The sequence below is a fragment of the Copidosoma floridanum genome, unplaced genomic scaffold (genome assembly GCF_036245765.1).
Source record: "Copidosoma floridanum isolate Cflo_tuat_1 unplaced genomic scaffold, Cflo_Japanese_pri ptg000013l, whole genome shotgun sequence".
Classification (NCBI taxonomy): domain Eukaryota; kingdom Metazoa; phylum Arthropoda; class Insecta; order Hymenoptera; family Encyrtidae; genus Copidosoma; species Copidosoma floridanum.
This window is the reverse complement of record NW_028321890.1, coordinates 20,661,422-20,683,917: the sequence shown is the minus strand read 5'-3', so window position 1 is coordinate 20,683,917 and position 22,496 is coordinate 20,661,422. Positions and strand designations below refer to the sequence as shown.

Sequence of the window (22,496 nt, the reverse complement as noted above, 5' to 3'; positions counted from 1 at the left end):
CACACTCGTTTGAACCATCTTCAAAAATTTTATCATCTTCTCTCGGGCAAACTGAAATGAGTACGTGATTTTCTCGAACACGTGCGTGAATGGATGTGTGTGTATAAAATATATATATGGAGCCAGTCGAAAGCCGAGAAAGTGCAAAATGCACGTAAAAGTCTAGCTAACGCAATATAAGAAGCGGGGGCGCGGCTTAAAAAGGCTAATCAAGAAAACTCATTAGAGAAGCACGAAAACCGTCTTTGCCAACTTTTCCCCGAGAGAAGGCTCTCTTTTTCCTCTTTTTCTTTTGCGCCGCCTTTCTTTTAATTTTTTCCCTCCACCCCACCCCTCATTCGTCTCCGTGCCAAAGCCTTACTTCTCATAACTTTGCCCCCTCGGAGAGAAAAATCAATGCGAAATAATGATATAACGCCCGAAAGCCAAATCACGTTACGGGAAAATTTGTTTTTTTTTTTTCCACGGAGCGATTTTCAATCACGGCTTCTCTGATTGTTCGTCATTTTCATCGTCGTTTATACGTTTGGCAAAATCAATGAACGATTTTAGAAAGTTGGATGTGCCTTAAACTAATGGAAGGATTCCTTAGATGAAATCATTACCAGATGAAATTTCCTTAAAGACTTTAATGGAATTCCAGCCAAAGACAAAGCAATTTCTCAGTCCCTGTAACATTTTGTCGTTTGAAATTTGCTTTAATAACAATACAGCTGTTGCAAATTGATTAAAAATTCAATTCACTGCTCCGTGTTCAACTCACCAAGTTATGACGGTCAACTTTTCTAAAAACTGCTCGGTATATTTTTCAATCCGTGCACACACGGACGAGCAATGAATTCGTAAACGAATAGGTGCGTCGCGCGACTAATCCGATCAATCCGAGTGACACGGACATCTCACTCGTGGCCCTCAACTCCGTAGACCGCAGCGTCCAAAGTTAAATACTCGCGATCAATTTAGCCGGCACCAGCAGCCCGAGATTCTCCAGATCACCGGCTGGATATCGTCCCCGGTACACGATGTATATATGTATGCATACACGTGCCAAGAAGTTCCGCGGCAGTAGCCGAGCTTGCGGGCCTTTTGCGCGACCGGGAAGCCGCGAAATTCGATTCGGCAGCCGTATAATGGATTCCCCCCTTTCCTCGGTTTGTCGTCGGCCAGAGCACCTATTACCAGCAAGAAACTTTCGGTCTTACTTTCAGCCGAGCTCCTTTTCCTCCCCTTCCTTTTCGACTCGGGCGGCGGATTTCCGCAGCTCAGGGATTTCGCGGCCGATGACTCGTGCTCGATTGCCACCCCCCGAGGAGCCGCTGATCCGTGCCTCGGAGATTGTCTGGGGGATTATTAATTGTCCTCGCCAACGGGAGGGTATACATTACTGTCTTTGTATACGCAAATACGTGTGTGGGGGTGGGGGGCTGCGATGAGCGAGCACTTTTTTTTTGTCTCCTTCGCCGATGAGTCGAGGAAACTACATACCTAGTGTTTATCCAAGTGGGCGAGGGTCGATAAACCCTGACGGCGTGGATCCGGGTATTCTTACTTTTTTTTGTTCGGTCGATAAATATTTCTTTCGGCGCTTTTTTCCCGATACACGTGTTGGTTCATTCTCGTAAGGATGTATGGCTCAGCTGGAAAACGCAAGTTTCCGGCTGGAAAGGGGTGGAAGCGAAATGCACTTCAAGTTTTTATGACCCTTCCAGTCGCGGAAGAAGAGGAATTCATTTTTCACATCAAACACTTTGCTTTTTATTGGATGATGTAAAAAAAAAAAATGTTTTTTTTTCCTCCTGCAACGCGGTGACTGTCGGGGCGCACTTTAAAGTATGAAGTTTTTGCACAGTTACTGTGAGTGAAACTGCTGGACCGAACACGAATGGTTTTCTGGTAGAAAAAAAAGGAAAACTTTGTAAGTGATGATTAATTGTTTGACACATAATAATGAAGTCGGAAGGTTAATTTCAATGGCAGACGGTCGTGGGGCGAATTTGGCGTTAAATTACAAGAGGAGAAAACACTACGACTTCAAATTTAATCAGAATTAAGCGAGTGAATAAAAGTATGCGTTTGGAAGACATTTGTCTCATAAGAATAAGAATTTATGGATATAATACTAAAAGAGAAAATCTTTATCTACTGCCGAAGGCCCATATATTTCCTTCAACCCGAACATAATAAGCCAAATTGCCCCCGAAAATTCACTCGGTTTGCCGAACCAGCACCGCATACATAAGCCCATACCGCAACGGATAGTTCGACCGCGCGTAACCTCCCCTCCGCCCCGGCACGTCGAGATTCCGCCTGAAAATTCCATTACCCGCATATAATGCAAATTGCATTTCCGCCAGTGACGACGACGCCGGAACCGACTTCCTCCCCCTACATGTGTACTCCCAGCCTCGTCGTCCTCTCCTTTCAATTACGCTCGCACGTCGAAAGCGATAGCCAAGCGCAAATATGCCCTGGCGGTCGGTGACGATCTCGTCTCGAGTCGGACGGAAACTTCTCGTAATCCGAGTCTCCGCGCGTGGAGGGACGAGCCGTGTTGAGTTAATGTTGGCCCCGACGCGGATTTCCCGCCAGCCATTTCGAGAAAAAGCTCCGAGACGCGAGATTATTATTTAAGCGGATCAAACGTTTTTTACGCCCCCCAGTAAAAATGCTTTATGGCCTCGCTCGGGACGTAAACGCGTTCAACTCGGCTCTGGTGCACACGCCTGATGGAGTAGGTAAGTGGGGGAGGGAAAAAAAAATTAACAGAGTACAGTCCGTCGGAGTATGTGTGTGGCTTGAATTATTTTGCGATACAATGCACCCCGCCCATAAATATTCATCAGAGGAGTTTGCAGCACACATGAGCTTTTCAATATTTATATTGCTCCCATGGTTGTTTGATAACCTCGGAACGAAGCACATCTTTGAACATGTTTTTCGGAAAAATTACTCGTTTTTGCAATGGCTCACCCGTGGGTAAAACGGACGGTACCCTTTTTTTCGCTCAAGAAAATGAACAACCTCGTGTAATGACGCATCGTACCCCGGAAAAGGACGAAATAATGAACAAAAAAGAAAAAGGGGCCACGCAGCAAGGTTTTAAAAAGTTCTCGTTGTACAGCTCGTTAAAGCTCGCGGACTCGTTTTCTAACACTCGCGTATATACGTCACCGCCAACCTAACCGCTAAATATACCCACTTAGCACAAAAGAAAAAAAAAGGAAGCGTCGGGCAGGGTGGGAAGGAAGGTGCGGGAAATTGCTCTTAATGCGCTGGAATTCGCAAAGCAGTAAAGCCGCTAACGTAATTAGCAATGAAAGTTTAACGGAGTCACTGCCACCGCAGCGGGAATTCGCTTACCATCATCAGCGGCAAGCTAGGTAAAAAAGAAGCGCGCCAGCAGCAGCAGGACCGCACTTACTCCGAGCGAAATTAGGGAGCTTCTTTCTTTCATTTTTTTTTTCTTTTTTTTCTTTTTTTTTTTTTTTTTTTTGCTTCTTTTCGGGCGTCCCATCCTTCGCTGATGCCACTGTACGCGCACACACATGCATGTATTCCCGGCGCTCAAAATCAACTTGCCAGCTCTCTTTACTCCGTTGCTGGCCGAGTCAAGTATACGTATACGTTGTCCAGTGCGCGCTCGTATAATGAGCGGAGGAAGTCCGGGGCTGAGCTACCGCAGCCTGCGGTTTAATCCGTCTATTCGAGCTCAAAAGGCTCCATCTCTCGACGCGCCACACACACGTGTACACAGGCTTTGTGGGACACACGTACGTTTGCAGTGGCTAGGAGGCTTATTAGCAAATTGCGCGTATCTAAATTTTATGCGCACACCCCAACGCGCGGGCTTCAAGTTTTGTAACTTTCGCTGCTTGTGACGGGCGCGGTTCATTGCACCAAAATAATTACATGGTCAGTGGAAATAAGTGAAGGCTTCCTCCGAGTGACCGTCCAAACGTAAAAGTCCTAATTTTTGTAAATTACAAAAAATCAGGGGAAAAAAAAACACGAGAGGAGCACAAAGCACTTGCAAAATTGGCTTTCAGAAAATGTCTCGCGAAAGCGGCCTTTCCGGCTTGTATACATTTTTGGGACGTATTAAAAGGAGAATGCGCCGAAATTGCCTCGGAAATCATACCGACGCGAAAAAAGCTCCCTCCAATATACTATTCGTTCACGAAAGCTCAAGTTTGAATCTCTCGCTCGAAGCATGTCCATACACTCCGAGTCGAAAACGAAGTTTCGGGCACCTGTAAACTTTTCCTAGAGGGCGGGGGGCAACTTTGTCAGCCGCACCAATCAAACCGAAGCGTTATCAGGGCCAGCTTGATAAAAAATTCACACCGGGATGATGCGCGAGTGGAAAGGGGGGAATTTATCTCTGTGTTTGCTCGTCGTCGCGGGCATTCAACACCAGACCGACGCGATAACGACCGAAAAAAAAAAAAAAAAAAAAAAAAAAAAGGCATCTCTCAACCCTGCAAACACCTTTGCTGGCGTGAAGGCCGAGACGCGGCTCAAGGAGATCAAAAGGCGTCCGATTAATGAGATACGATACGGCCTAGCATCGGGCAAAGATATCGCGCGGGGGAGACCGAGCGGGAAATAATTGCAAGAAGATGCCTCCTAAGGGGAGAAGAAGACGACGGAGTCGCCAAAAAGACGAACCGAGCAAAGAGGAGACACGAAGGAGGAAAGAAATAGCAGAGAGAGAGAGAGCGGGCCCCTAATGGGATTCTATTTATGGGACTCACGCTCCGGCTACCCAAACATTCCGGCGTCCCCGTGCACTCTCTTCGCTTTGATTTTCGCCACATACCGTATTTTTCTCCTCATCCCCCGAGCACGCATTCCTGCCAAAAGCTATTGGGCTCCGCGTGTATGTATATATTATATCGAGAAAATGACGATGTAAGCTGTGTTCTTGCAAGCTCCCCCCGTTCCGGAGAGCCCCGCTGCTGGGGAAGAGGCAAGAAGCTTTGTCGTGTTTTGCGCGACGCATAGTTTACACTTTGTATACGGTGTATTAATTAACACGGCGCCCCGAGGTACGTGTATTCGGGACATCTCGTCGAGCTTTCTGTACAAGGAAGTTTCCTCTCCTGGCTTACGATGATCATTCGAGCTGAGCGTGCATAGTAATTACAACGTCGGTACAACGTCGGCCAAAGTTTTACACTTCAAGAGAGACGCCATTTGACGGTGTAACTGACAAACTGTCGCGTCTACCCACTCGTGACGTGTAAATTGGATATACCTGTACATGTGTTTACAAAGCGGGGAGTTTTTTTTGGCTCTACAGCGGTAAATAACGAATTCGGACGGATCGAAAAACTTTGAGCCCGCGAATCGAGTGCTCGGCAAACCAGGCTCGGGTAAATAATCAACGGTACGTGGAAAAAAAAAAAAAAAAATAGCACCCGTGGGTAAGCATCTAAATCTGCAAATTCCGTCGAAACGAGGTTGGCTCGCGACGAAAGGAGCGGAAAAGCCCTGCTTCTCTCCGTGCCAAGAAAGCTTATCCCTTTTTCCCTGTGCTCCGAAACAAATTGCAACACGACGGTCTGACCGAAGCGAGATATACTCGTTTCTCTCTGGGTAAACCCATGCGATACGTGTTGCCGGGCCAGCGTTATCGAGACCATGTACACGTTGTTTAATAAAGTCAACGCGACGCGCGAAAACTAACAAACGCTATACGTGTGTGCGCGCATGTTTTTCCCGCTACCGGTTGTCGCTCTCCATACGTGGTCGCGTGTGCAACTTGTTTTCTCGTTTTTTCCCCTTTCTATCATGCACGTGTGCTTTTTTTATTTCGGTTTGATTGCTTTTGGGGGACATTTGCGAGTGCCGTCTTTTTTCCCGATTGGTGTATCTTGCGTCCCGTACGCAGGGCGTCAATCGCCTCACCTTTGATCGCACACTTGGTACAGTTGGGTGTGACGATGTATGTATGTATATTTTTTTTTTTTACTCTCATCCAGCAACTTATACGATAGCATAGAAAATAGAGTGGAGTTTGAAACGTATTTTTTCCCGAAGTGCCCTTTCATTGGCTCGTGCTTCAAAAAAAAAGAAAAGAAAAAAAAATCTGAACTAAACGACACTGCGCGACCAACAGCTTATTAAAACGCGCGTATACAGCACCCATTACAAATGGAGCACTCGAAGAGCGAAAAAAAAAGGAAAAACGACTCGAGTGGCATTTAAATTCTCGCTCTTCCACCCCCTAATTAAAGCAAACTCGTAAAATACGGTTCTCGGGAGGCGGAGCGTCGTTGGCGACGACAATGGCAGCTATCGTGTATATCTGCTGGGAGCGACGAGACACAGGTAGCCGGGACTCATAATATCGCACAAAAGGTCCCTAGTGACGTTAACTTTTTTCGCGAGTTGGCTCCGTCGTCGCGAGCAAATAATTGCCGAGTTAATACTTGGCGCTCCCCTCCCGCAGTTTCCGACCCGCGTCCACGGGACTTGGCGCGTAAATTTACCCCTCGCAAAGAATCTGTAGTCGAGTCAACACAAACGCCAACAGCTGCTCCTCTGTGCCGTATATATACCTTTGTATTTCATAAAATTGGATTACCGAGAGAGATTCAGATGAACGGGAGGTTGAAAAGTTACAGGCTGAAGCTTCTCTCTCTCTCTCTCCCTGTATACCGCGTGCCTCTTCGAATGTGTATGCTTTACCTTTCAGAGAGAAATCAGCAACCACCTAAGCCTTAAGTAAAGGTCAATGTTACTTGCGTGCTTTTCCATCATATAATCTTTCCACTGCGAGAAAAAAAAAATTACCGTGCTAGAATGGTAATTTAGTACTATACACTGTTCGGTCGTCTAGAGACTTTTTACTATTTAAACAATAACTTTTAATGTTTAGAAGCGTAATTTTTGTTGCAAGTACAGTGTGTGTTTTGTTTGTACAATAGAAATTACTGTCCAGAATGGCATAAAAATTAGGTCACCAAAAGTAAAAAGTCCCCAAATGGAGATCCTCTCGATGGTAAAAGAGCTCCTCTTCGGCACTTGACGAATTTGCAAAACCGCTGGCCTGTAATCTAATTTTACAGTCCATGAACATCCCGGCGAACGGCACACCCCCCGTAAGTCAAACGATCGCAGCGTACGCGTGTGTACCAGAGCTCTCTTATTTCAGCTGTAAACCGCCGTATAAACAGGTTGCGCTTTCAACGTCCCTCTTTCGTATGGAGGAGGAGGAGGAGGAGGGAAAAAAATAAAAACGTCTTTGGGCTGAAGCGGGCCGCGATAAATCAAGAGCGCGCAGTGCCGGTGGCGCGCATTATCACACATAATCAGGCTGAGTGGGCTCTCGAAAAAGTACAAGTCTCCCCGACCCCTCTCTTCCCCCCACCCCCCCTTAGCCGAAAGAACTCGAGTGCCACTATACGCGTCATCGTCGCGCGCACTTTTGCAACCACTCGAGCGTTATTTTTTCTTTTCTTTTCTTTTTTTTTTTTTTTTTTTCTCTCAAGTCGCGGTTCTTACAGCTTTCAATCTTTACGTTATAGGTACGTTTGATAGTACATCCTTTTTATTGGATAACCAAGTGATTTTTACCAAAACCCATCCTACACCGTGTATGCGATATCGGTGCAACAAGTCGCCCAACTGGTGCATATGGTAAGGGTAATGGATCAGCCGTACACATCGCGTTCCCAATCCATACGCGCGAGTCCGTAAAAGATAAGAGCCGTGTGGTTTGTGGTGGATACATATATATATACGTACACTCGTGCTCGGGAGTAATCGATAGCTCTCTTGCGGGCAGATATCAATGGCAGACCGTGGAGTGGGAGGAGGATGAACGAAACATAGTGGCCCGAGAAAGTAAGCCGGGAGTCCTGAGCTACGCTCGCTGAGAAAGTATGACGAAACAGAGTCGATCGTCCGTTTATTGTTTTACTCGTCGCTTTGTAAATTAAAATTGAAATTTGCATGGAAATGTAATTTTAGGTATATTCCCTCTGGTATTTCCTTTTTTTTTTTTTTTTTCACAAGTTTTTAAACACCCACCCTATTAATTACCAATCCCCTAATGACACGAGGGCCAACGGCTCTTTATTAAATTCAGTTCGCTCTCGACGGTATACGTGTTATTTCGGTGCACTGTAATTAAAATTTCCATGCATTCGTTATTGCTCGCCGGCTCGTGATATTACATGCAAATATAAACACGTCGGCGATACCGTATGCGCGCGCGTGTGCGATTGTTAACGAAATACGATCAACCGGCTTGAGTCTCGGCGCAGTTTGTACGATCAAATATTTACACGAGCAAAGTGCCACGACAAAAACAATCGAGCGTCTTCCACGTTGAATTATATGATGCTTCGAAGCGCAAAACACGTAGGTAGGTATATACCTCACGTTTTTACGGACAGTACAATATTACCGGAGATCCAGTGATACGGAAATAATTGATATATACCTAGGTACGAAGCAGAGAGAAACATAGAGACACAAGTTCTACGACGACTGCACCCAGTAGCACGATCAAGATAGTACGCGCATCTTCCTCTGTATACAAGTAAATCTACGGCCCGTCTGATTTATCTTTGTGCAAACCTACATAACGTGAGCATTGATAAATGTTTGGCCGTTGTCGAATAACGGATGTACAAATTGCACAATCACCCGTTAAAACTTGTTTTTTGGATCAGTAGAAACAGTCGAGTACACGTCAGACGCGTTGATGAAATTTAATTACGATTTTTCACGCGAATAGTATTATACACCGGGCGGTGTGTTATAAATAGTCCCGCGTTATGCACAACGTTTCCGCGAGAGCTGAGAGCCGAGCGAATTATAATTAGCCCCCGGTTGTTTACCGAGCGTCTAATTAAAGCTCCCAAGGCCTACATAATGGCCACGGAGTTCATTCGACTCTTTTTTTTATTCCGATGGAAAAACACCCCCGATTCTTACAGACACAAGTAGTCCCGGTGAAAAATTGTTCGTGATCGCAGTGGTGGCGCATCGAGCTCGCACGCGAGGGGCCCGAAGTTTTGGCAAAGCCGACCGCAAACGCGTCATATGTATACGCGTTGTGCAGGCTCGCGAGGCGCACCAAGATAACGTCCTTCATTTGTCAGCCGCATCGGAAAACAAAACACCAGCGCCACGGAGTTCAATCACCCGCCCCCTTCCGGCACTCTCGCTCGCGCAACACTTGTACACACAACGCTTTTGATGAATCCGCGATTCGGCCGCGTGCCAGCTGAAGTGAATATTCGCCGGACACGCGAGAGCAAAGGTGTTTTCTTATTTTTTGGAAAATTTCGAGCCGTCGATCGGGAGGATGAGCCTCTTTCTTTCGAGAGAGAGAGAGCCGCCGAGTGGGTATTTTTAGGGACCGGCGCCGCGGTGTGATGTAACTCGAGACTGTGTGTCTCTCTCCGCGCGTTACATTAATTTTAGACCCATCCGAGTGGCCGTGCGTCTGACTTATTATTACGAGCGCCTACATATACATATACGTGGCTCTTTCATACGTGCAATACGCAGTGCGAATGTAGTCTATACACGCATGTGTAGTATAACTCACGACGCGAGGGGCCATAAACAAGCCGCGAATCGCTGCGAAATCGTATGATTGCTCTTCGTCCTCGCATTGTCGCGTATTATGTTTGCGGAGGCGCGACTCTATCTCTCCGATCGAAAATGACGAATAGCGCGGTAATGCGTGTAGGGGGGTGAAAAAAAAATGGCCCCCACAATAACGATTTGTCAAGCGCGACTCTCGTCCGAGGCGATCGCGAGATAACTCGTTGGGTTTTTAATCGCCGCATCAGAGCCAACCAAACGGAACGAAATCGACGGAGCACGTGGTTACTCGGAGCAATCAAGCGCACTCCCGAACCCGTTGAGGTGTAAACATCGAGTGTGCGGAAGGGCCGCCACTCGCTTAATCGCCGACACTCCAGATTATCCCGATTACCCATAAGTGTATACGTGCGGCACACAACGGCGCCAAGCACGTGCTTCGAAAGGCCGACTCGATTGCGCACTTGGCCAGCAATGCAACGCCGCTTTGGCACCTTGTGGTTCATTTTTTTTCTTCATCGTCTTCCTCTGATTGATCGAAATGATGCGTTTGAGGATCAACAGTATCACCAGAGTAAACGATGAACAACAACTCCATTAGTCACGGTTCAATCAATCAGCCGACACAATCGCGTTACCGCACTTATTCGCGCACTTTGTGTATACATATACATGTGGAGCAACGCAAAGTGTGTGGGCACGTTATCTGGTACAATGACGTACTACGACTCGCGAGAGGGAGACCATGGGGGAAGGTCTAAATTTGGAAATTCACGTTTGTCGCGCGTCCCTGATTTTTTCGCCCCGCTCGCCACCACCAGAAGACGGAGCGAGACGTGTATATGTACACACTTGCACGGGAAGTCGAGTTGCGTAATTTTGTTGCACGTCAGGCGAGACGGAGCGTATCTACGTGTATGTATGTATGCGTGGCAGCAGCGTGTGGTATATTCCGAGCGGCGCCGGGCCCTGGTTGGATTTATGGGCCCGGCCGAGCGTGTAGTGTTACTTGCATCCTCGCGGGGCGAAATTTTTTTTCCCCAAAGGCGATTACGCCGAACGAGACGGTACCGCGTTCTATTTCCGGGGCTCCTCTCGGGATATCGTGTTTTTTTTTACCCACCGCTCTCGTTTTGAGTGTATATTTACGTGGGCTGTGGCCACGTTGTTTTCAATGGGCGCTTTCGGAAACACCGAACGCTTGAATGAAGCTGCCGGTGAACGGCGCTTTGGAAACGCCTATTTGGATCCTGCGAGGGTATTGCAAAAGTAGGTAATGGCGTATAGCGAACACAACGGGATGTCAAATCGAATTCCCGTCGTCGAACAAAGTCGCCCCGAAACCCCGTAGTGGCAACCCTCAGACTTTCCATTGATCATCGAGATGATTTCGCGCTCGAGAGTCTGATGCAAGCACGGAGGCAAGGAGGGCATTGTCCGTGATTAATTAAGCGCCGATTCAAGTGCTCCGCGCAACGAGGGGGTTTTTGAGCTCTCTCGCGTGCGTGTACACACAAAGATCGAGGGGTCGATTGTACCCGTAATCCACTTGCCGAGGTGGTAAATAATAAAAAATAGACCGCAACACAACTTACTCGTATACGGATTAGCTCTTTGACTAATTAAGCCACTGGCTAGCGGTGATCTCGAAAGGGGGCCGTTGAATCGATCGAGGACCTTGGGTCGGTGGCCGGGACGTGCAAGACCAGAGATAAGGGCGCCTCTACACTCTCCGACAATGCGCCCTTTCTCGGGCCCTCCCCCGTCTGTTTATCGGACTTTGAGAGGAAAGCTTTGACGCCGTCCCGCTACCTGGTAATTAATCATCCACTGCGCACTGGAGAGCTTTTCTTACCACTTTTGTCCGCTCGGAAGAGCTTTTTGGCTCATGTACGCACCGTTTCAAAAGCGTCGAATCGGAGTGAGCTGTACACCTACGAAAAGAAAAAAATCTTCGTATTTGTAAGACGCAATACGCAACGGGCATCGTCTTGGAGAAGCAAGCCGGGGTCGCCGAGCTCATTCGAAGCACACCTTTACCTCGGTGTAATAGCCAACCCCGTGTTTATCCAGCCCAGCTATGTTTTCCTCATCGCGCAATGCCATATATACACGCCGTCGAAGCTGCGTTTGCTCAGCCCTGCAACCTGCATGTACATACATACACCCCACTACAGAAGATCTGGTTCCAAGTCCACACCATTAGGCTGTGGGCGTGTGTGCTCAGAAGGAGGGGGGGGGGATAAGTTGAGTACCGGTCGACTCCGGGGGTGGATTGCAACCGTTGTCGGTGCTTTTGTCGTCTGTTTGCCCTCGCGAGAGAAAGCACGGGACCCCTGCGTATGCGCGGAAAGATTACTCTCCCGTTAATTAGGTCTCCTTTGAGTTTAATTACGTATACATGTATGCATGTGCGTGCGTGTACGCCGGTTTGTTGCTGATACAAGCACTACTCGCGGTGCCTATACGTGCACGTACTTTGGCAAACTTATCGATTAACAACGCGCGCGATGGGGCTGATGGGCTTATAATAGTTCCAAAGTGGCTATTACGCATACTTTGCAAGGGAGGGAGAGAACTCGTATTTCCAAGTTATAATTACTTGTGTGTGCCGTGCGGGACCATCGGTTGGACTCCGCGCGTACATATCCATACGAGCCGCGAAACGCGGGGACATTAGCGCGGCAAAGTTCGAGAAAACACACACCGATTTCCGGCGCTATTTTCAAAAGTGGACAAACCCGCGTTGTTATTTTTAGATTACCTGCCAAACGCGATCGTCGCCTGCGCGGACTTTATGCCTCCCCCAACGGTTACGAGTTTTGCAACTTTGGGGAAAGCTCACCTGCCACTTACGGCATATTACTCGCCGTAAGTGACATTTACGTACACAAATGGCACGAGCGAAGTATTTGACCTACAGGCCGACTCTTCTGGGGCACCAGTGACACCGTATCCGATGGAGCGAAACCTCGAGCGCGCAATACTCGCGGAACAAGCTGTTGCGTTTCAATTAGGTCGTCGAGGGGGACGGGGGACACGCCAAAGTTACGGCCGAGTTTTCCGCGTTGAGCTAATGTCGCGCCGTTGTTGTTGTCAGCGGCACTTGATTGTTGTTCACAAGTTTCGATTGCCGCCGAGGACAAAGACCAGGCGTTTAATTTTAATTGAATTTCCGCGCGCTCATCCAACCGAGTGCTCTTCCAGTCTCTCGATGAATAAATTACGCGCACGGCCGGAGGAAAGCTCTCCCCGAGTGTATAGGGTGGAAAAATAAAGGGGAGTAATAATCATCGAACCGGCCATCCCCGTGGTGGTCTAGACGCGCACACTTTTTTACGTATGTGCGCAGTAGGTCGCGTGCCGAGCGATAAAACTAGCGATATAAACCACCAGCGCGTGTGCGCCACGTCGCGATCGGGGAGTATGCACGGACGTGTCGCTTACACGCTATTTGTTGTTCCGTGGACTCTTTCGCCCCGGCCACTCTCATTAATCAAGCCCAGGTCCCTTGTATGATCTTCGCGGCCCTTCCCTCGGGGCATTTTTCACCTGTCCTCGGCTCTTACGTGAACGACCGGCGTTGGTGAATACATGCGCGTGTGTGCCGGGTGGCGTGATTCCAGGTGGGGTTAATGGGATTGCGCTCCCCACTGATTGCGGAAGGGGGTTTATTTGAATAATGCGACTGGAATGTGTTAATTGGAGCCTTCCATTTGGCCGTTTTTTTTTTTTCTTTCTTTCTTTCTTTCGTTGCTGAACACGTTGCTCATTTGCTTTATCCGCCCATCTGTTTTTCTCAACGTTTACTCAAAGTACTGGTTGTTTTTACAAATGTTACAAGCAACAATTACGTCGTTGAGTATATGTTGAAAGTACAAGTAATTAACTACGGACTCGTTAACGCGTACAGTGACTGGTTTGCCGAATAAACGCATACAAATGGATTTTCAAAGTTCGCCAACTCGTTAAAAAAATTTTCGCAGCAATTTACAAACAACCCCATGGTACGGCTGATCCAGTAGATTAGGGCAGAATTCAAAAGCCCACGATAATTAATTATCGTTATTTCCTTGTAGGAGAAACCCGCGCGCCGTAATTAAACCAGTCACTCACGCAACAACAAGTAGTACGATCAGCGTGTGGTCAGCCGTGCGCTGAAAACTTTGCTCCGGCGTGCCAAGTGCATTAAAAAAAAAAAACCTGCGTAGCATTAGAGCTACCCCCTCGACCAGGCCAACGTCAATACACGAGGCCGCCAGTAACCAAGCACGCGACATAAGGTGCAATATCTCCTTTTTTTTCGTCCTGCTCTCTCGTTCATCCGCTTGCTATCCTGACCCATCTATCCCCCATTTTCACCGATCGTCGATATGAAATTGCTTACGGTCACAAGTAGACACTCATACACAAATAGCACCTTCAGAGGAGGAGGAGGAGGAGGGTGAGATCGCGAGCGGCACCCTGACAGTGACAGCTGTCTACGGAACTCCCGCCGATATGCGATAGATAACGCCCGTCTCTCTCTCTTTCTTACTTCGTGCTCTGTGCTTACTTTACTCCTCGTCCCCCTCGTCTGTCTGGCCCCTTCATCCTCCTCGGACCTCCTTCCTCCTGCCAGACGCTTATCGGATGCCGATGTTTCCCTCCCCTCTCCGAGTCTTAATTTCCGTGCTGATCATTATTATATTGCACTTGTTATTATTTTTATTCCCTACCTGCAGAGAAGCGCTGAACTGTTTTTAAGTGGAGTAAGTACGGCATCGATAACAAGAGGGGGAACCAAGGAAATCAGAGCCTATCGATCGCAGCTCGTCTCTAACCGGAGCCACCCCCCCCCCCCGGTGTTGCTACGAAGCAATTTGAGTCTTTAAAAAAAAAAAAAAAAAAAAAAAAACGGGACGAACCGGAAAACAGCGATGCATACGACGGCTAATACAAGTCTCAGGTTTACGTAAGTAATAATCGTTACCACTGCACTCCTGCCTTTTTCGGATCCCTTAACCCTGTGCAGCCGAAAAAAAAAAAAAAAAAAAAGAGTGGGACGTTTTTTCGGTGCGTCCTGGACCAGCACTGGTGACTCCCGTGGGCGAAATTTGCATCGGAATTCGGCGCGAAAGAGGAAAGGGAGAAAGCTGTCGCTAATCGTTAGATACAGCGCTCCGCGAGGTGCCGCGTCCTCGGGGATGTCGCGCGAAACCACAGCCCTCCGCTTCCATGTGCCGCGACGTGAGCTCTCTCTCGTTTTTTTCCTTTTTTTTTTTTTCGTGCCCGATAAGGCGAAAACTCCGCCTCCCCGGAGGGCTTTGTACGCGTGTGTGCAAGAGAAGCCCATCCATCTCTGGCGGGCGCGTTTTTTTTATTTCATCTCGGGAATCCGGCTTTTTGCGCGCTCACTTGACCGCAGGAGTGATTTTGCCCGGAGGGGGGGGGGATATGGACGTGGAGCCGAAATGGGGCGCTCGAGTCGCGATGGGTGATTTGGCAGTTTTTTCGCTCGCCGAGTGCTCGGGCGTTTAATTTTTCATCGACGCTTTTCACCGAGCTCTTGAGAGCCGAATGTGTGTTGGTGTGTGTGTCGGGGTGCGGATATTGGAATCGGGCCTTTTCGGACGCGGCTTTTCGCGAAAAATATTTTATTTCGCAGTCGGAGGTCTCCTTGTTGTCGTTGACTTTTAAATGAGTCCGTGTCCGAGCCAAGGCCGATCCGCTGAATTATGGCTTTTATTGCAATTGTGCCCATGAATGTTGAAACACGCGTAGTTTTGGTAATCAATATAAGTGGTAGGTTGTACGGGTCGAAAAATAACAAGAAGTTAAATCTAATTCAGGTAAGATTCGCATAAGGAAGGGGGAAAATCCACTTAAGTAAAGTCTGGGCGAAGTTTATGTGTCCCGGCTCGGCTCAAACTTTGCGTGCGCGCGTTAAATCTGTCAAATTTTACTTGGCTTAACTTGACGCGCGAGTACACAAGCTTTCAAAACTCGATGTCGCGTGTTTCGCACGTATGCCGGTGTACGCGTGTATTTTTAACGTCGCTATGAAAATCTTTCGAGTATAAACGGTTCTGTCAAAACACCAAATGAATCGCGAGCGAAGAGCTGGTGACATATATGTATAGCGCGGCGCGCAATTAGATTTACATTTCGTAAAATCCTCCGTCGTCCTACCCGAGTAATCTCAGCGTTTACGTGAAATCTCATTATACCAATGTTAGCTTAATTTCATCCCTCTGCGCGCTAGTCATTTCGCTCGCCCACCCAATCTTGATTTTAACGCGGAGAGCAAAGACAGCTGCGTGTATTCCCGGGAAAATCACGGCCGGAGATATGATGGTCTCTCGCGTAGCGGGGATGTTTTTCTTCAATCTACTTGGAGAAGCGAGGCCGTGGGAGGGTAGCCTCGGGAAGAATTTCTCGATGATAATCAAGCGGAGGCAAGATAAGGGCTGCTCCGTATCGGTGGTATTTTCCGGAGCGCCGAAAGATATGGATTTCCATCTTGTTTGTCGACGTTGTTTTTTTCTTTTTTTTTTTCTTGGTGTCGATTTTTTTTTTTCATGCGTTCCGAGGAAAAACGCAACTGAGCGCTTGCGAGGGTAACGATCAAACTTTATTCGATCGAATCGACGCAGTTTCTTTCGTATCTTCGTTGCTACTGCGATTTGAAAAAGTTTAAATTGCGTTTTGGTTCTTGCACACTGCTTTTTTACACCAGGTTTTCCAAACAATTTCATCGGATGTAGGTCGAAAGAAGCGTGGTGTAACGCAAATTTTGCAGAGTGGGCTTTTAAAGCTGTAATTCGCAAACAATGTATTTTCAGGAAAAATTGGAGCCTATAAGCTCCAATTTTTTCAGAAAATGAAGTCTAGGCGGATCATCGGCTTTGGTGATGAAAAACATGGCTTAAAATTTTTTTTTTTTTTTTTTTTTTTTTTTTTTTTTTTTTTTTTAATCATCGGAGCATCGAGCTCAGCCACGCGTATAACGATCAATAAGTCTATGATGCAAATGTATATCCAAATATATAGTGGTGGATGTACGAATGGTAATAAACTCTGTACTTACGTGATTGAGTTGATCAAAGCGCAGCTCAAGGAATTTCCATCCAATTGAGCTGGATATTTCGGAAAAGCCGATAAATAACCACCGAAACGCGAGCACGAAACATAGTGAAAACCAAATTCCCGGTAGGAGTAAAACACGCGAAGCAAAATTCATGAAATCAGCGTTAACTAATAATACGTTCAATTATCTTGCACCACCGTTCCCGTTATACATTCTACCCGGTTGTTATTTTCGCGCGCCGTGGAGCTTGCAAGCTCGAAATACATCCCATCTGCCTACCGAGCGATCAATTTTATCGACTCGAAAGAAAGGGGGGGGAGAGAGGGTGCAGCGCACTGCACGATACGTACCCAAGGGGTGGGGTGGGGTCAGAAAAGCTCTTAAACAACGGGAAAAAGGAAGAGGGGCAAAAGCGAAGCTCCGGAATCGTGGCTTGAAATTAAAGCTGTCCCAAAACGCTTGCTCGGCGCAACGTTCGTGGTGCAGGGAGGGGGAGGACGTGTAGGTGTATTACTGCCCCGCACCCTCTGTACGTCCTCGGGAGTAATATCGTTGTCAGTCTCCTCGACGTAAAGCATCCCTTATCACGCCATTGCAAAAGCGAGAGGCGCACCTGCCCGCTCGAGTGGTAGGCAGCTACTTTTCCTTTTTTTCCCCTCTCCACCCCTTTTTTTCAACTACACGGGCCTCGTTAAAAAAAAAAATAGCAGCTGGGTCAGGGGAACAAAGTTGATCGATGCATATCGGAGGAGCCGAGCAATAATACCGGGCGTAGTTAATTGTCTGCCAGCTGGCAGCTACATGCCACGGCAAAAAAAGCAAAGGGCCCAACAACGGTGTGTATTCGTATGTGTGCATGGAGGAAATGGCAAGGAGACGCAAATAGGCGTGGTAGAAAGTAGAGAGAGCGAGGCAAAGTAAAGCAAAGTAAAGGAGCATTCGGTGTGTTTGCTTTGATGTTTCAGTGCGAGAAGTCACGTTATCCGAGCTGAGAGACTCAGTGGCGAGGTACCGGGACAGAGTTAAGCTCGTGTGTCGAACGAGGGGCTCGCCACCTCCGAGAGTGCACTGGCTTAAGGACGGAGTTCCTTTGCAACCGCGAAGAGGTCTTCGGATCCAACACAAACGGTAAGCCACTGATACACACACACATATCTAACTTGCACGTGTAAACACACACATGTATATGTATATATATAATTTGCATGCACGTGGATGTATACACATAGGGTTGGGGCACTTGGCCACGCAACGGTGCTTCCTCCACTTGCACTTTGTCGGCCACCTGCCGGGGCCCCCTTTCCTCCTACACTTTTGGTTTTTTCTACCCCGAACTCTCGTTCCTCCGTACTCTTTGAGATAATGGCACCCAGAACGGGAACGAGTGCTTGTTTGTGAATGCAAATGTCTGCCGAGCTATACCCTTTTGCCATTTAGCCGGAGCCACGTGAGCTGACTTTACGGACTTTGCTTTTGAAAAAAAAGTTGCCACCGCCCTGAGGACACTCCTAGTATTTACATGTAGGTGTCGCAGGATGAGGTGCTTTTAAAATTCCATTTGGCTCCAAGTTTTCTTTCTTTCTTTTTTTTTTTTTTTTTTTTTTTTCATGCACTTGCACATTGATTTTACCTTGGTGAGATTTTCAATCATCCAAGGAGCTCGCTGTGCAAACATCCTGATACGCTAGAGGTATGTGGCGGACACGACTCCGATGTCATCAGCACTAGAAGAAGGAGAGGACCTTCGTCTCCGATAAACCCTAGCGCGGAAAAAAAGAAAGTTGATCCCGACGGAGTCTTCACCGCAGGACCATCCACGCAATTAGTTTAAAAGCCCTCCTCCCTCCGTACCATCAGCGTCGCGTATCACGTCCCCCGCCCGACGGAAGCTTCCCTAGCTGTCGTCGGCGAATCCTCGGGACGGCAATTTCCGCGGCTTGTCCCTCGTAAAAAGCTGGGCTCGCGTAAATCTGTAAAAGAACGCCGCTTCGGGTGGCCTGATGATTTTTAGATGATAGCCCCCCACACCCCCGTCGCCGAGCCGATAAGGGACCGTCCGGGTAATTAGAAAGTGCCAAGGAGCTGGTGGTATCTTTTTTTTTTTTTTTTCGAGTCCAACTCGGTTGGCTTTGGCCGCGTTATTTTCAACTCCGGGTCCCTCTGTGGCTAATTACGGAGAATCGATCGGGCTTATTTATAACCGGCGGTCCGTGGGTCTACGTACAATACAAATCACCCGCGGAGTATAATACACAACCGAGGACGCGTCATTATGCAGATTACTTTGCAAATTGAAAAACTTAACGAAGAAAGTTTTCGAAAGTCTTTTTCTTTTATTTTCATTTACGGTGGATTAAATAGAGTCGCGGGGAGCATCAGCTTCACAATGCGCGGACAAATTTAATAATGCCGGTCCGATATGTCGTGATTTTAATGACCGCGGCGCGAAAAATAGGAGGGAAGAGAGAGAGAGAGCCGATGGGTAATTTTCATCATCGGCCGCTTTAATAACGCCAAAGTGCCCGTAGGGCGGGACGCGGCGGAGGTGGCTGGGTGAAGTGTAATTAAAAAATTAAATTTTTTTCTGCCCGACGCAGCTTCCGCTTGAACTATTGTTGGGGTCGCGACAAAAGGGGAGTGGGGGGAATTCCGAGGAAGGGGTCAGCCGCGTGTCCGGATGGAGACCAAAAGACGCGGCCGAGGGGCACATAATGAAAAGCAGAAGCGCCCCTTTCGGCGTATCTACTGCATATAACAAAGCCGTCCCCTTCCCTGTGTGTGTGTGTGTGTGTGTGTGTGTGTGTCTCTTGCCTGGCCAGTGGCACGATAGAAAAGTAGTGCATTCAAAGCAGCGATGGTAAACATGTCACATTCAGGTGGTTCGTGTACGCGCGCACGGAGTGTACAGTGGATGCATATGCTCGGCTGATCAAACGCTGACTTGTACCATTGAGGCGCAGGTCACGTATAGACCGTGGCATAGCAGCTATACGGTGAACGTACCCCGAGCTTCTCTATAGGTGTATACATGTATACACACGTACAGCTGGGCGTATAATATATTAGCCACGTGCTCTATCTCCCTCCCTCTTTATGCATCTTTTCGTCGCGACTGTACTTTCTCTCGCTGCTCCTGCAGTCTTCATGCCTTTATGAACTTTGTTTAGTTTAGTTTTCGACTCGTACCTTCGTGCCTTCATACTCAGACGTTTGTCTTTGTTTTTTTTTTTTTTTTGTTTTTTACGCTACAAATCCTTTGAAGGCACGAATTTTCGTTCAAGAACCTTGTACCAAACTTAATTAGTTTTATATAATGGAGGGAGCTTTTGTTTTACCCTATGCACATTCACTTTAAATTAGAATTAAAGCAATTTGAAGCAAAAATTTTAATACGAATAAAGCACGATGCAGGCGTGTGACACCGTACCTTTTTTTTTTTTATGTTTCGAAAAACAGTAGTTTTAATTAAAACCGTACGCGCTAACACGTAAAATAATTAAACTGCAAAATTACGATGCGGAACAGTTTGATGACACACGGGACTCATCAAGAACCTTTAATATGCATAACGATGCTTTATCGTTTTTCGGAGGTTCATTAAAATAACGAAAAAAAAATTCAATTGAAATCGATAAAACGCAGGGGTAAAAATGACCAAAAATGCATTATTACATCGATAACGCAGCCACGCCATGAAGGGACTCGATCTGGTCCTGATCTCTCTCTATTTATCGGCTCCGGACATTTTTATTCCCCCCCCCCCCCCCTTCCCCTGATCTCGGTCGCTCGCAACACCGCTTACTGCAAATGCTAACAATACCACTGCGTGATATCGAAAGCGAAAGAGAGAAAAAACGGGGGGACGTCGAAAGTGATAAAAAAAAAAAAAAAGCGCAGGAGCAAGAGTCAAGATTTGCATACGCCCGGGGCCGGCGCGTTCTCGAGGCGATAAATATATTTCAAGCTGCGGGAATTCCCCAGGCCGCACCGCGACCGAACGGTAGAGGATGATGAAAAAAAAAAAAAAAAAAAAAAAAAAAAAAGGAGAAAGAGGAGATAGACGCGGAATAAGCGGAGGTCGAATGCAGATTTACGCAAAATAGGATTCTGCTCCGGGGAAAGCTGCACGGGGGTGGCCATTATATTGCAGCCGGACATCGTGGCCTCTCCGGCGTTGTCGGCACCGCTGCAAACGAACTACTCCCTCCCCGCAAAACATATAATTTACCCCCCGGGCGAGCGCCGAATTATTCAGAATTCCCTCCCACTGCTCCTCTCCCATGATTCTCGTTTTGCCCCTTCCTACACCTTCCGGCTCGTTCTCATTTCTTACGTATATTTATATAGACTGTTTTCGTCCCAAAATGTATTTCTTACCAAGCTCTATTTTTCAATCAACTACCCGACATCACCGCAAAAATGAGTACTCGAGCAAAAAAGAACCACTGTCATCATATTAAGTAGAGTAACCCGAGTATGGTCAGACATCGCAGTAACTTTTACTTTCTACTTGAAATCCTCGGCTCTATCCCCGATTTTTTTCATGTACGCGCATCCTCTGTTTGTCGGGGTAGCTTGGCAGTGCATGCAACCCCCAGAGAGGGTGGGTGTGTGGGGTTGGCCGGTTATTATATTCGCTACGTGCTTCCGCACAACTCGAACTCCGGAAGCCCTCGCGCTGCTCTTTCTCCGCGACATGGGCAGATAAAAAGCTTACCTACGACCGATCGGCCCCTTCCCCCGCCGTGATAAGCGTCCAAAGGGGGTAGTGGGGAGGGGGATAAAAGCCCCAGTAGAAAATAAAGTTAAAAAAAAAGGAGGAGCTAACGGACTGGCGGATCGTAAAGTGAGAGCAGCGGGAGGAGTATCGCCCACCCGTCTGGGGGATGAACATTGCCTGTGGCTGGAATGCCCAAAGCTCCCCCGTTGCACTTGTTTTTCGCCTGCAGTCGCACGTTTTTTTATCTGCTCCCTTTGATAATATCGAAAGATTTATTTACACGGCCCGTGATGGATGGACGCGAGGGATGGATTGTTCCGCATTACTGGGATATTTGGGAGCTTTTTTTCTTTTGCTCGATAGTAACGAAATATTTGTCCAGTTAGGTTTTTCCTTTCATTCAGTGGAAATATCCATCGGAGATGGTATTTTGTGAAGAGACGGGGCGTCGCGCATTGATGTAATGGGAAATCCACGCCGTAACGCGTCATAATCCGCCCTCGAGAGCTTTTTCAGCTCGCACGATGCTCCCCGTAATCTATTTAAGGGGGCTTTCGCATCCCGCGCCATTAGTGGCTTTTGTTCTCTTTTTCAATTTCCGCGCGTAAGCTCGTCATGTCGCCAGTTTTGCTCGGCATTTTAATGTCGTCTGTGAAAGTTGAATGGGGGAGGAAAAAAAAATCAAGATTAACATTGAGCTTTTTTTCGAGATTTTTCATGAAACATAAACGCGATCCTTGCCCTTTTTTTTGGCCCCAAATGAAAAATAAACTCGAGACTTTATGGGCACTTGCCGGCCCGCATGTCTTTGAAGCTCTTTTAATCACCTTTCCAGCCCGTACTGCGCTTCAACGTCATTTTAATTTTAATACCCTGCATGGAAAAAATACCGAAATACGTTTTAGCCGACTCACGCGCTCTTTTTTCGCTTCATCTTCATCAATTTCTCCCTACTTTGGTAAACCCAATATGGGGATGTAATGAACATTGCGCCAAAGTACGGCAAATCCAAAACACCCTTGGATTCCCATCTACGAAGCAAATCGACGTGCCTCACGTAATAATCGTTGCGTAATATCCTCGAGATCTCGCAACTGATTGCTTCATTTGTTCGTCGTGTGGATTAATTCCTCGAATAAC

At 47.4% G+C, this 22,496-nt stretch overlaps 1 protein-coding gene across 1 annotated transcript in view; it reads left to right on the top strand.

Annotated features, from left to right (window-relative positions):
- vn (membrane-bound neuregulin protein vein) overlaps window positions 1-22,496 on the top strand; it is a 148,574-nt gene that overhangs the window by 78,023 nt on the left and 48,055 nt on the right. The window contains exon 3 of the mRNA XM_089590743.1: window positions 17,602-17,764. Within this exon, the coding sequence (XP_089446869.1) occupies window positions 17,602-17,764 (163 nt within the window). The remainder of the gene's footprint in view (window positions 1-17,601; window positions 17,765-22,496) is intronic.